We start from the raw sequence: 14,244 nt of genomic DNA on the forward strand, positions 1-14,244 counted from the left end.
CTATATAGGGGTGCCCGGTTCGCCCCCAGCGCCCCCGGGCGGGGGGGGGGGGGGCCGGTCTCAAAAAGAAAAAAAAAAAAAAAAAAAAAAAAAGTAGGATTTGGTGGCTGGCTGGTTAGTTCAGTTGGTTAGAGCATGGTGTTGTAACACCAAGGTCAAGGGTTCAGATCCTTTTACTGGCCAGCTGCCAAAAAAAATAGAATTTGTATCTGAAGGTGATTGCACACCACTTTTCAGCAGTATGCTTATATAAAACAAAGAAAGACTCTGAATTCTGTTCTAGTAGTGATGTGACATTTGCCCTATTTTGAATAAGCACTGTCTGATAGCTGCAGTAGAGCGTGCTGAGGGTAGAACAAAGCCAGCCATAGATTTTAACATTTGTCATGGACTATCTACCAAATGGGATTAACTTTTGCAGTTAGCTAAGAACTGTTATTCCAGTTGATGGAGTTTGGGGATTGTGGGCAGAAAGGCCAGGTGGAAGATGTACCCCGACTCTTCTGGTTGGTTGTACAGGTCAACAAGAACAAAAAATGGCGGGAACTTGCGACCAACCTTAACGTGGGAACATCAAGCAGTGCTGCCAGCTCCTTGAAAAAGCAGTATATCCAGTGTCTCTATGCCTTTGAGTGCAAGATTGAACGGGGAGAAGACCCTCCCCCAGACATCTTTGCAGCTGCTGATTCCAAGAAGTCCCAGCCCAAGATCCAGCCTCCCTCTCCGGGTAAGGATGGGGTTAGCAGCCCCACAAAGACTGAGGACCTGTTGCCCTGGATCCTTATACAACGGTATCTGACTTAGGGTAGCAGAAGAGATGCCAGGGGTATGTTCTCTGCCCTGCCCTACCACTGGGTTTAACAAGTTGGCAGACTAAAAAGGGGGCAGTGGCAACTTCTTAAGTTTTTATTTTCGTTGTGCACCTGGCATCTTGCCAAATGTTTGTAAACTACGGAATGGGAGGAGCACCAGATGAATGGGGGAAAATTGACAAAGAGCAGTGAGGTAGGGCTATCTGGGAGCTTTGGCCCACTGATGTCAGCACCTTAGAATGCAGCTCAGACTAGAGCTCTGAATTCCCCAGGGAGCTGAGATGGTAATGGGGGTGGGGGGAGATATGAATGGAACTGTCTGATGGGAGGGCCTCTGCCCACCCTCCTTTCTGAGAGAAGCTGGGGCCTAAGCAAGCATGGGGAGGGAAGAAGGCCAGGGCTCCTGGAAGGTGGGTGTAAACACATGTGCCCTGATGTTGACCTCTGAAGATGTAATGAGTGCCTGAGATGACTCATCAGCTGGGGAGGCCTCAGCAGTGGGATATCTGCTGCTGGGAATGGTAACTAATAGAAACATTAATTATTGGTAGTTCTGTGCTCACCAGCTTAGAGGAACGTTTGAACCTAAGGGATGACACTCTGCTGAGAAAGGAGCTCCTAGGCTCCTAAAATGTGCCATCATAGGTTTGGGGCAAGAGGAACCTAGGATTTGGGGGGCTCTGGGAGCTTGTATGCCAGTGTTGCAGGGCTTCATAGGTTAGACAGGGTCTTTGGAGAAGTAAACAGTAGTCAGGGAAGCTGGCAGTGACTCAAGGAATCATCTGCATGGCGATGTCATGGACACGTCACTCCTCTTCTCTAAATGTAAAACAAAAGCAAAGAGCAACAGAACCCTCAAATTCCCTTCTCTATGACCTGGCCTTATAGATTCCCTGCTGAAAAGGGTGATCAGGACTTTAGGAAAATCTTTTTCAAAGAAGTTCTGGGACATTTGTGTCTTTTTATGAGAGTTAAACACTTTTCCTGCCAAGCAAACTGTTGTTCACCCTGTACTTCTTCCATAGCGGGATCAGGATCTATGCAGGGGCCACAGACTCCACAATCAACCAGCAGTTCCATGGCAGAAGGAGGAGACCTGAAGCCACCGACTCCAGCATCCACACCACACAGTCAGATTCCCCCTTTGCCAGGCATGAGGTAAGGCCAGGAGCCCTGGCAGGTGGTTTGAGGGACATTGAGGACAATTGCATGGGAATGCCTTTGCAGCCCAAGGGCACCTTTGTAGCCCAATGGTCCCTGCTTCTGCCTACCCAGCTAGTGACTCCTACGTGTCCTGCGTTATATTGGAGGAATTTGTCTGGGGTTTAATTTATTTTCCTCACTCTGGAGCAGGAGCAATTCAGTCGGGATACAGGATGCCTTTCCTGATGGAAGTGACCCCACATTCCAGAAGCGGAATTCCATGACTCCAAATCCTGGGTACCAGCCCAGTATGAATACCTCTGACATGATGGGGCGCATGTCTTACGAGCCAAATAAGGATCCTTACGGCAGCATGAGGAAAGGTAACCAATTTTTCTTGACCTTGTGTCTTGAAGACAGGTCAAGGGAAGTAGGGGATATCTTGAGAGTGGCTGAGGGTTCTTGTTGAGCCATCTTCTGAGATAAGGCATTTCCTGACTTACCCACCTGACCTAATCACCCCTCTTCATTTCTACCTCCTTTCTTTTCTCCCTCTCCCTGGCTTTACCTTGTCATCCCTTAACAAGTGCATGCTTTTTGCTGGTTGGGACCTCCTTAGATCTCTGTTCTGAACCTGTCAGGAAAACAGAATAAACCTGAGTGCTGGAGAGGGTCTGGGTCTTTGGAGCAAGAACGGTACATGTTGCTAGGCCTGCCGACCTACCAGTTTGCTAACTGCCCTTTCCTTTCTGCACTCAGCTCCAGGGAGTGATCCCTTCATGTCCTCAGGGCAGGGCCCCAACGGTGGGATGGGTGACCCCTACAGTCGTGCTGCCGGCCCTGGGCTAGGAAATGTGGCAATGGGACCACGACAGCACTATCCCTATGGAGGTCCTTATGACAGAGTGAGGTAAGCATGGCTGCTACTCCTGTCCCACCCCCTAGCACCTCACAGCTAGTGGGCTCAATCCAATTTTCTAATTTTGTTTAGGACGGAGCCTGGAATAGGGCCTGAGGGAAACATGGGCACTGGGGCCCCACAGCCGAATCTCATGCCTTCCAACCCAGACTCGGGGATGTATTCTCCTAGCCGCTATCCCCCGCAGCAGCAGCAGCAGCAGCAACGGTGCGTAAAGCCTGGTCTCAGTGCCTCTGTGGCTCAGGTCTTGCCATTTCCCACCCTGATCCTCTGTTTCTCTCCTTTCTGCAGACATGATTCCTATGGCAATCAGTTTTCCACTCAAGGCACCCCTTCCAGCAGTCCGTTCCCCAGCCAGCAGACCACAATGTATCAGCAGCAGCAGCAGGTGAGGAGGGTAGCTGGGAGTGAACTTCACACAGGTTCCCCTTGAAAGCCAATTAGTAAACTAACACCATCCGTTGAAATCCAGAAAGCTCGCTTTAGATACTTTGGTGTTTTTCTCTCACCCAGTTCTGCCTGAAGACCTAAGTCCTCAATCTCTTTCTTCCCTGTGTAGAGTCCAGTGGGTCTCTCTAGTTTTCCAAAAAGGCTAGAACAGACCTTATTTTGATTTTTGAGGTTTTCTACATTTTTGTACTTAGAGCTAGGGAGAGCCACAGAGGAAGACAGAATGGTGGTTGGTTTCAGAAACAACTTCAAAAGATAATTTGTAAGAGTGATTCCATTGTTCGCTTGGACTCTATGTCCTCTCTTCTAGAGGGGCAGAAGTAAACCAAGCATGTGGTTGTAGCCATCTTGGCATCTGGGGGTTTTGTGTTCTTGGGTGCAGAATATTGATTTCCCCTCTGCTTGTCCCTGTTTTAGAATTACAAGCGGCCAATGGATGGCACATATGGTCCTCCTGCCAAGCGGCATGAAGGGGAGATGTATAATGTGCCATATAACACTGGGCAGGGGCAGCCTCAGCAGCAGCAGTTGCCCCCAGCCCAGCCCCAGCCTGCCAGCCAGCAACAAGCTGCCCAGCCTTCTCCTCAGCAAGATGTATACAACCAGTATGGCAATGCCTATCCTGCCACTGCCACCGCTGCTACTGAGCGCCGACCAGCAGGCGGCCCCCAGAATCAATTTCCATTCCAGTTTGGCCGAGACCGTGTCTCTGCTGCCCCTGGCTCCAATACCCAGCAGAACATACCACCGCAAATGATGGGCGGCCCCATACAGGCATCAGCTGAGGTTGCTCAGCAAGGCACCATGTGGCAGGGGCGTAATGACATGACCTATAATTATGCCAACAGGCAGAGCACGGGCTCAGCCCCCCAGGGCCCCGCCTATCATGGCGTGAACCGAACAGATGAAATGCTGCACACGGATCAGAGGGCCAACCACGAAGGCCCATGGCCTTCCCATGGCACACGCCAGCCCCCATATGGCCCCTCAGCCCCCGTGCCCCCCATGACAAGGCCCCCTCCATCTAACTACCAGCCACCACCAAGCATGCAGAATCACATTCCTCAGGTATCCAGCCCCGCTCCCTTGCCCCGGCCAATGGAGAACCGCACCTCTCCTAGCAAGTCTCCATTCCTGCACTCTGGGATGAAAATGCAGAAGGCAGGTCCCCCAGTACCTGCCTCGCATATAGCACCTGCCCCTGTGCAGCCCCCCATGATTCGGCGGGATATCACCTTCCCACCTGGCTCTGTTGAAGCCACACAGCCTGTGTTGAAACAGAGGAGGCGGCTCACAATGAAAGACATTGGTAAGGAGACCTCCCTGATCGGGTTGCTTAATCTGCCCCTTTCCTTCTTGTCTGTTCTTTCCATCCTAATATTCTGGGTGAGGTTAAATCTGGTCCAGTGTTAGCTAAAATAGAGCCAAAAAACTTTGGGTAAGAAAGAAATAAGTCAGATTTTCCTTCAAAGTGTTGCCATGCACTGATGTCCTAGAGAGTTTAGAAGCCATGAGGTGCAGATGTGTGTCATATCCCAGATAAGAAGATCCACCTTGTTTTATCTTCAACAAAGTAACCTGACTGGTGGGGAATCGCTGGGGTTGCCACCAGCTAATCTGGGCTTGGTGGATGGATGACATGGAGGTTTATTTCAGGAACCCCAGAGGCATGGCGGGTAATGATGTCCCTCAAGTCTGGGCTCCTGGCAGAGAGCACATGGGCATTAGACACCATTAACATCCTGCTGTATGATGACAACAGCATCATGACCTTCAGCCTCAGTCAGGTGAGTACAGCTGCCTGGGGAAGATTGCGACGGCCTGGGATCTTCCTGATGTAGATATTGTTAAGTAACACAGGGAATGAAGCCATCCCCGGCTAACATGGTCTTCTCTCTCTTGGATATCTTCCATGCCAGTACTTTGCTTCCCTTGCCACTGGGCATGGCCCCAGGATATTGAGAGCAATAATAATTTGTGTAAGGTATCATGTTGATACCTTAACACAGGATTGACTTCAAAGGGAATTAGAGAGAAACATTGTATGGGTTAAAAAAAAAAGCAGATGCTGTTAATGTCAGTGAGAACACCAAATTTTCTAGACCACCAAGAAGAACCTGTGGTCTTTTTATCAGTAAGCATGGGCTGGCCAGTTAGCTCAGTTTGTTAGGCCACAGCCTTATAACACCAAGTCATGGGTTCAGATCCCCATGCTGGCCAGCTGCCCACCCCTGCCCCCAAAACAACAAAAACACTAACAGTGAGCAAAGCAGTCTCTTTGTTTTTCCCTTTTCTCTGTTTTACTTCTTCCACTGTGAGTAGAAGAGGTCTTTGTTGATCCCAGTTTCCTTAGGAGTAGAATAGATGGTGTTTATTTTCTCTGGATTTTTTAAATGATGTTCTTGCAAAGTTGATTCTCCAGACCCACCCTCCACAGTATACTGCACTTTGAATTTTCCCAGTAGCTGGGAAGAGTTTCTGCTGTACCATCCTACTGTTTTGTTTTGTTTCGTTTCGTTTCGTTTCGTTTTGTGTTGTTTTGTTTTGGTGGCTGGCTGGTATGGGATACAAACCCTTGACTTTGGCTACTCTTTCTTTTGATCATCCTTAGTACCTGTCCACCTGTCTGTCAAGGAGCTAGCTGGGGGGCATTGTTATTAATAGTTACAATTTATTGTGTTCTTATTTTGTGCCAGGTCCTTAATATTTTATTACATGTCATCCTCACAACAGCCCTCAGACAAGAGATGTGGCCATTTAGCCATTAGAAAAGTAAATAGGGGCCGGCCCGTGGCTCACTCGGGAGAGTGTGGTGCTGATAACACCAAGGCCATGGGTTCGGATCCCATATAGGGATGGCCAGTTAGCTCACATGGAGAGCCTGGTGCTGACAACACCAAGTCAAGGGTTAAGATCCCCTTACTGGTCATCTTTAAAAACAAAAAAAGAAAGGAAAGGAACAAATTTCGATTGAGCAATTTCCATATGCCAGGCATTTGACATATTCCATGTAGAACTTAGAATAACCTTGTAAAATTTAGGAATTTTTGTCATTTCATACAGCTAGTTCCTGGAAAAGCCAGATTTCAAACCTAGAACTTTCTGTTAAGCCCTCTTTTTTCCCATTCTGCTATAATATTCAGCCAAAGATTAATGTGACTGAAGATTAGTGTTTTTTTTTCTAGAGGTAATTAAATGGTCTGTATAGGATCTAAGCTGGAATTTGGGTCTCCTTAGCACCAGCTTGGACCAATGTTTGAAGAGCCAAAGCCTTGTCTTACTTATTATGCTGCAAGATTCACAGAGGTCCATCCTCCTGGAATGTTGGAGTTTTGAGAAGCGAGTAGATGAACATCTTTCTACACTGCATTCCCTTCTCTTAGCTCGTGTTGGAAAGAGTCATCCCTCCATGCCTACTAGGCTTGGGCTCCACTTGGCAATGGGATGTACAGTGTCCTAAGAGAGATAACAGCAATGACTACTGGGTAGGAAACCAGCCTGGTGAAGAAAAGCAGAAGATTGGTTGGAAAGAAGAGGGTGAGAGATGGGTGGCAGTGGCGAGTAAGGTGCAAAGCTGTTGACGAGTGTTTCCATACTGCTGGAGGCAGGCATACATAAAGGTAGGTTGGGCAGAAGGAAGAACTTTGTGCTAGACTTAGGAGAGATTAAGATAAACTTGCTCTGTGGAGAGGTTTTGGCAAAGGAGCTATTCTGCCTCTCCAGAGTAATACAGATATCTGAACCTACAAAGAGGTGAGGCGGATTAGATAGAAGGCCATGGGAGGTCTCTCAAGTTAAGGATTCTCTTCTTAGGCCACTTTTCTCCCTTAATTTATTTCCTGTTCTTTCCTTTTTAGCTCCCAGGTTTGCTAGAACTCCTTGTGGAATATTTCCGGCGATGCCTGATTGAAATCTTTGGCATTTTAAAGGAGTATGAGGTGGGTGACCCAGGACAGAGAACACTATTGGACCCTGGGAGATTCAGCAAGGTGTCTAGTCCGGCCCACATGGAGGGGGAAGAAGAAGAACTTCTAGGTCCTAAACTAGAGGAGGAAGAAGAGGAGGAAGTAGTTGAAAATGATGAGGAGATGGCCTTTTCAGGCAAGGACAAGCCAGCTTCAGAGAATAGTGAGGAAAAGCTGATCAGTAAGTTTGACAAGCTTCCAGTGAAGATCGTGCAGAAGAATGACCCATTTGTGGTGGACTGCTCAGATAAGCTTGGGCGTGTGCAGGAGTTTGACAGTGGCCTCCTGCATTGGCGGATTGGTGGGGGGGATACCACTGAGCATATCCAGACCCACTTTGAAAGCAAGACAGAGCTGCTGCCTTCCCGGCCTCATGCACCCTGCCTACCAGCCCCCCGGAAGCATGTAACAACAGCAGAGTGTGTGCCAGGGACAACAGAACAGGAGGGGCCTCCACCTGATGGCCCTCCAGAAAAACGGATCACAGCCACTATGGATGACATGTTGTCCACCCGGTCTAGCACATTGACTGAGGAGGGAGCTAAGAGTGTGGAGGCCACCAAGGAGAGCAGCAAGTTTCCATTTGGCATTAGCCCAGCACAGAGCCACCGGAACATCAAGATCCTAGAGGATGAACCCCACAGTAAGGATGAGACCCCACTGTGTACCCTTCTGGACTGGCAGGATTCCCTTGCCAAGCGCTGCGTCTGTGTTTCCAATACCATCCGAAGCCTGTCATTTGTGCCAGGCAACGACTTTGAGATGTCCAAACACCCAGGATTGCTGCTGATCCTGGGCAAGCTGATCCTGCTGCACCACAAGCACCCAGAACGGAAGCAGGCACCACTAACTTATGAGAAAGAGGAGGAACAGGACCAAGGGGTGAGCTGCAACAAAGTGGAATGGTGGTGGGACTGCTTGGAGATGCTCCGGGAAAACACCTTGGTCACACTCGCCAACATCTCGGGGCAGTTGGACCTTTCCCCATACCCTGAGAGCATTTGTCTGCCTGTCCTGGATGGACTCCTACACTGGGCAGTTTGCCCATCAGCTGAAGCCCAGGACCCTTTCTCCACCCTGGGCCCCAACGCCGTCCTCTCCCCCCAGAGATTGGTCTTGGAAACCCTCAGCAAACTCAGCATCCAGGACAACAATGTGGACCTGATCCTAGCCACACCCCCTTTCAGCCGCCTGGAGAAGTTGTATAGCACCATGGTGCGCTTCCTCAGTGACCGAAAGAACCCAGTGTGCCGGGAGATGGCCGTGGTACTGCTGGCCAACCTAGCACAAGGAGACAGCCTGGCAGCCCGTGCCATCGCAGTGCAGAAGGGCAGCATCGGCAACCTCCTGGGCTTCCTAGAGGACAGCCTTGCTGCAACGCAGTTCCAGCAAAGCCAGGCCAGCCTCCTCCACATGCAGAACCCGCCCTTTGAGCCAACTAGTGTGGACATGATGCGGCGGGCTGCCCGTGCACTGCTTGCCCTGGCCAAGGTGGATGAGAACCACTCGGAGTTCACTCTTTATGAGTCTCGGCTGTTGGACATCTCGGTATCACCGTTGATGAACTCATTGGTTTCACAAGTCATTTGTGATGTACTGTTTTTGATTGGCCAGTCATGACAGCCGTGGGACACCTCCCCCTCCCCGTGTGTGTGTGCGTGTGTGGAGAACTTAGAAACTGACTGTTGCCCTTTATTTATGCAAAACCACCTCAGAATCCAGTTTACCCTGTGCTGTCCAGCTTCTCCCTTGGGGAAAAAGTCTCCTGTTTCTCTTTCCTCCCTCCTTCCCCCAACCTCACACCTTTCTGTTCCTTGTCCTTACCTTACTCCCCTCAGGACCCTACCCTATTTGAAAAGACAAAGTTCTGCCTACATAGAAGACTTTTTTATTTTAACCAAAGTTACTGTTGTTTACAGTGAGTTTGGGGAAAAAAATAAAAATGGCTTTCCCGGTCCTTGCATCAACGGGACGCCACATTTCATAACTGTTTTTAATGGTAAAAAAAAAAAAAAAAGAAAAAAATACAAAAAAAAAATCTGAAGGACAAAAAGGTGACTGCTGAACTGTGTGTGGTTTATTGTTGTACATTCACGATCTTGCAGGAGCCAAGAAGTTCGCAGTTGTGAACAGACTCTGTTCACTGGAGAGGCCTGTGCAGTAGAGTGTAGACCCTTTCATGTACTGTACTGTACACCTGATACTGTAAACATACTGTAATAATAATGTCTCAACATGGAAACAAGAGAAATCGCTGGGTCAGCAGCAAGCTGTAGTTTTTAAAAATGTTTTTAGTTAAACGTTGAGGAGAAAAAAAAAGGCTTTTCCCCCAAAGTATCATGTGTGAACCTACAACACCCTGACCTCTTTCTCTCCTCCTTGATTGTATGAATAACCCTGAGATCACCTCTTAGAACTGGTTTTAACCTTTAGCTGCAGCGGCTATGCTGCCACGTGTGTATATATATGACGTTGTACATTGCACATACCCTTGGATCCCCACAGTTTGGTCCCCTTCCCAGCTACCCCTTTATAGTATGACGAGTTAACAAGTTGGTGACCTGCACAAAGCGAGACACAGCTATTTAATCTCTTGCCAGACATTGCCCCTCTTGGCGCGATGCTGTACAGGTCTCTGTAAAAAGTCCTTGCTGTCTCAGCAGCCAATCAACTTATAGTTTATTTTTTTTTTCTGGGTTTTTGTTTTGTTTTCTTTCTAATCGAGGTGTGAAAAAAGTTCTAGGTTCAGTTGAAGTTCCTGATGAAGAAACACAATTGAGATTTTTTCAGTGATAAAATCTGCATATTTGTATTTCAACAATGTAGCTAAAACTTGATGTAAATTCCTCTTTTTTTTCCTTTTTTGGCTTAATGAATATCATTTATTCAGTATGAAATCTTTATACTATATGTTCCACGTGTTAAGAATAAATGTACATTAAATCTTGGTAAGACTTTTGTGAGGCTTTTTATTTTCAAACTATTTAAAAGCTTGACTTTGTGGGGAAGGTGGGATTTTTGCAAACCTCCCTTAGTGTGCTCACTCTTCTAAATAGTGGCATCCTGGACCCTGTCATTTCTTTACCCTATTCTACTTTCACCTCCACAGTGTAAATCTAAGTTTAAGGAAGCTGTGAAATGATTTAGACTGCAAGAGGAAGTTCTGAGCATAGAAAGCATGTTAGTCTGTTAAAATAAAATGGGTTGAAATAACAAAGGAACTGATGACAGTCTAGAAAAAAAACTTTTAGCAATGGTTGGCAAAGGGAGGATCTCTGTTTTCCTAGAAACTTATAAAAGACAACCATTTATCTGAAGGCAGTCTCCAAATTAACTACTTATATTTCCAGACTGGCTCTTTCCCCTGACTCTAGACTACACCATTCAGCTGCTTTCTTAACATCTCTGCTTGGAACTTTAATTTGTACATGCATAAGCTGAAATGCACTGTCTTCCCTCTAGAAACCTCCCATAGTTCTCTCAGTAATGGCAACTCCATCCTTCCATCACTTAGCTCCCCCAAAATCCTTGACTCCTTTCATTTCCACATCAAGTCAGCACTCTTCAGAAAATAATCTTCAATCCAGCCCCTACCACTGTAGCTCAAGACACTATCATATATATCTCCGGGGTTCTTGAAATAACCTCCAAACTGGCCTCCCTGCTTATGCTTTGCCTGGTTAAACCCATTCTCAACATAGCAACCAAAATGATCCCTTTAAAATCTAAGTCAGATCAAACTCCTTCAGTACTTCTCACTGTAAGTAAAAGTCACAGACCCTTAAAATGGCCTGTGAGATCCTCAGTTATCTTGCTTGCTACCTACCTTTCCTCCACCATCTTTCTTCCCTATTGTTCACTCCAGTACACAGTTTCCACCTTTGGGCCTTGGTATTTTCTTTTCCCTCTGTCCAGGATACTGACCAGATACCTGCATGGCTCAGATCCTCATCTCCGGGTCTTTATTCAAGTATTATATGAGTGAGGCTTTCCCTGGCCACCTTATTTAATGTAGCAATCTATGCTCCCCTGCTTTCCCTTCACTGCCTTGTTTTTCTTTTTCCTTTTTTTTTTTTTTTAAGATCACAGGTACAGGGCTGTTGTAAGACTATTTCTGCTGTACTATGTCCAGCATACAAGTAGGTACTCAATAGAAAAGAAGTTTCACTTCTTTTTTTTTTAAAAAAGATGACCGGTAAGGGGATCTTAACCCTTGACTTGGTGTTGTCAGCACCATGCTCTCCTGAGTGACCTAACAGGCCATCCCTATATAGGGGTCCAAACCCATGGCCTTAGTGTTATCAGCACCACACTCTCCCAAGTGAGCCACGGGCCAGCCCTTCTGCCTTGTTTTTCTTGCAGCACTTGTTACCATCTGACCTACTGTATATTGTACTTACCCGTTATCTTCCACTGGAATGTAAGCTATCTGAGGGCAGGGAGGATTTGTTTCTACATTCGTGTCCTAATGCACAGCCTGGCACATAGTACCTACTTAATAAGTAGTTGTTGAATGAAATCGCAGATGTCTGCTAGATGCAGTTGCTTTTATGAGGTTAATGTGACAATATATACCTTCTCTGTTCCTCCCCTTAGGGAAACAATGGAGATAACCTCAAGTTCAGGTTTCTCAGGAGAAATCAGAAGCAGTAACAAAATGCTATTATTATGGACACTTAGAAGTGAAACTTCTGGGCCGGCCCGTGGCTCACTCGGGAGAGTGCGGTGCTGATGGCACCAAGGCCCCGGGTTCGGATCCCATATAGGGATGGCCGGTTCGCTCACTGGCTGAGCGTGGTGCTGACAACACCAAGTCAAGGGTTAAGATCCCCTTACCGGTCATCTTTTAAAAAAAAAAAAAAAGTGAAACTTCTTTTCTATTGAGTATCTACTTGTATGCTGGACATAGTACAGCAGAAATAGTCTTACAACAGCCCTGTACCTGTGAGGTCAGTATTCTAGCTCTCATTTTATAGTTGGGGAAAGAAGCTGAGAAAAGTGAAAGCCTTGTCTAAGTTCATACACCAAGCAAGGCGTACCTGACTCCAAGGCCCATGCTCTTCCCAATATACCACACTGTACCTTCTTTTTGGATAGGGGATTATTAGGAGTAACTGGATCTAACTATGGAGCTCAGCAAGCAAGATTTGTTTTTATTGTATTTAGCATGAGGTAAAATTGTCCCAAGAATTTCAGTCAAGTATTCATCAAACTAAGTGTGGCTGTTATATTTAGGTCAGGGATTGGAAACAATAATTAGTATTTCTTTATTGAGAGAAAAACCTTTGTCAACCAAGATGCCTTCCTAGGACTCTTCTTGAAAATAAATGGGAAATTTTTTTGTATTTACATTTTGGTAAGCAATATTGCTAATGACTATTTTTGCTCTGGGCCTCTTGAGCTCCATTTTTAGTTTAGAAAGTGCATTTCTGGGCTGTGCGTGGAGCATTACCTAGGAGTTCAGTTTCCTGGGTTCCTTTCATCTGCCCTCCTGCAATGCAGGGGGGAACCTCGCCTGGTCTCCAGTTTCTGACTGGAGTTACCAGGGCCAAGAGAACTGCTAGCCACTGAGCTGTGAGTAATTTGCTTTTGAGAAGTAAATAGAACCTTGCCAGTAGAGAACCCAGGGGTGTGGCCAGTAGTCATTTTCCCAGGCTCCTCCCTCCCCACCCCCAAATGACCTTAACCTTCTTTCATAGCTGGAAAGCAGCCAAGTACAGCCTAAACAATACTCTCAACCTCATTGGCTCTTTTTGCCTTGCAGCCACTGCCACCGCCAAGTGGCTAAGCCTTTCCCACTAGGCTTGTCAGTGGGGTCAAGGTTTTCTAACCACTGAAAGGCAAACACTGAAGGAAAGAAAGGTGAAGAATATCTAGTGTTCATGGGCTTTAAAGGATCAGTGTTTGGCTCCCGTGATTGGAGATAGGGTGGGGTCTTTGTCCTGGAGTAGATGGGCATCTTCAAGTGCACCAGCGGAGGCCAAAAAAGATGCTTTAGATAAATGTCCAAGACCTGATTGGTGTTAGCCCCCATGTCAGGATGGATTTTTTTTTTTTTTTCCTTTTTGTCTTTTTTCGTGACCGGCAACGGATCGCAACCCTCAGTGTTGCGCCCGTACCGGACCGGGACCGGCAACGGGATCGCTACCCTCGGTGTTGCGCCCGCACCTTGCTCAGCCAGTGAGCGGCCGGTCTGTATGTGGGACCCGAACCCTCGGCGGGAGCGCAGCCACGCTCCCAAGCGGCGCACTGTAGCAGTGCGCCACCGGGCCGGCCCTCAGGATGGATTTAAATGTCACCCAGCATCCTTGGAAACTACCAATGAATGCCCTTCTATCCATGACAAAAATAAGTAGTAAAAAGTTCTGGTAAGGCATAGCTGTATGTCATCACGGGCATTATCCCTGCCTGCTTACAGTTGATGGTGACAGGAATCAAAGGCCAGTGTGGTCATTTTATTTTATTTATTTATTTATTTTTAAAGATGACCGGTAAGGGGATCTTAACCCTTGACTTGGTGTTGTCAGCACCACGCTCACCCAGTGAGCGAACCGGCCATCCCTATATGGGATCCGAACCCGGGGCCTTGGTGTTATCAGCACCACACTCTCCTGAGTGAGCCACGGGCTGGCCCCTGGTTTGGTCATTTTTGCCCCACAATGGCATAGCCTCAGAGCCAACATTCCAGATCGGGGTCAGCTACTCCAATCCTATAGGATTGGGGCCATGGAAAGTTTAGTGTCTGGAAACTGAGCTACTGAGAGTAGATATAACGGGCTGTCCCTCCACCCAGCTTGGGGCCAAGGCCATCTCCAGATGTGGAGGCAGGAGCAAGGCAAGGCAGGTACAGAGAGAAATGAATTTTCAGATTGCTCCAGTTAGGTAAGTGTTCCATGAGAACTACCTAATTTCATTCTCTACACCTTCAGTGGGAAAGTCTCTTTTTTGTTTAGGA

At 47.3% G+C, this 14,244-nt stretch overlaps 1 protein-coding gene across 2 annotated transcripts in view; it reads left to right on the plus strand.

The window, feature by feature from the left end:
• Positions 1–10,241, plus strand: part of ARID1A (AT rich interactive domain 1A (SWI-like)) — a 72,125-nt gene extending 61,884 nt beyond the window's left edge. Inside the window, exons 12-20 of one of the 2 annotated variants that reach the window (XM_008586200.1) lie at positions 520–727; positions 1,838–1,970; positions 2,163–2,338; positions 2,715–2,865; positions 2,947–3,081; positions 3,166–3,262; positions 3,742–4,633; positions 4,981–5,111; positions 7,182–10,241. In XM_008586200.1, the coding sequence (XP_008584422.1) occupies positions 520–727; positions 1,838–1,970; positions 2,163–2,338; positions 2,715–2,865; positions 2,947–3,081; positions 3,166–3,262; positions 3,742–4,633; positions 4,981–5,111; positions 7,182–8,909 (3,651 nt within the window). In that variant the 3' untranslated portion in view covers positions 8,910–10,241. The remainder of the gene's footprint in view (positions 1–519; positions 728–1,837; positions 1,971–2,162; positions 2,339–2,714; positions 2,866–2,946; positions 3,082–3,165; positions 3,263–3,741; positions 4,634–4,980; positions 5,112–7,181) is intronic. The other variant, XM_008586205.1, reaches the window with a different exon arrangement.
• Positions 10,242–14,244: the final 4,003 nt, after the last annotated feature.

The sequence above is a fragment of the Galeopterus variegatus genome, unplaced genomic scaffold, assembly GCF_000696425.1.
Source record: "Galeopterus variegatus unplaced genomic scaffold, G_variegatus-3.0.2 Scaffold109, whole genome shotgun sequence".
NCBI lineage: Eukaryota > Metazoa > Chordata > Mammalia > Dermoptera > Cynocephalidae > Galeopterus > Galeopterus variegatus.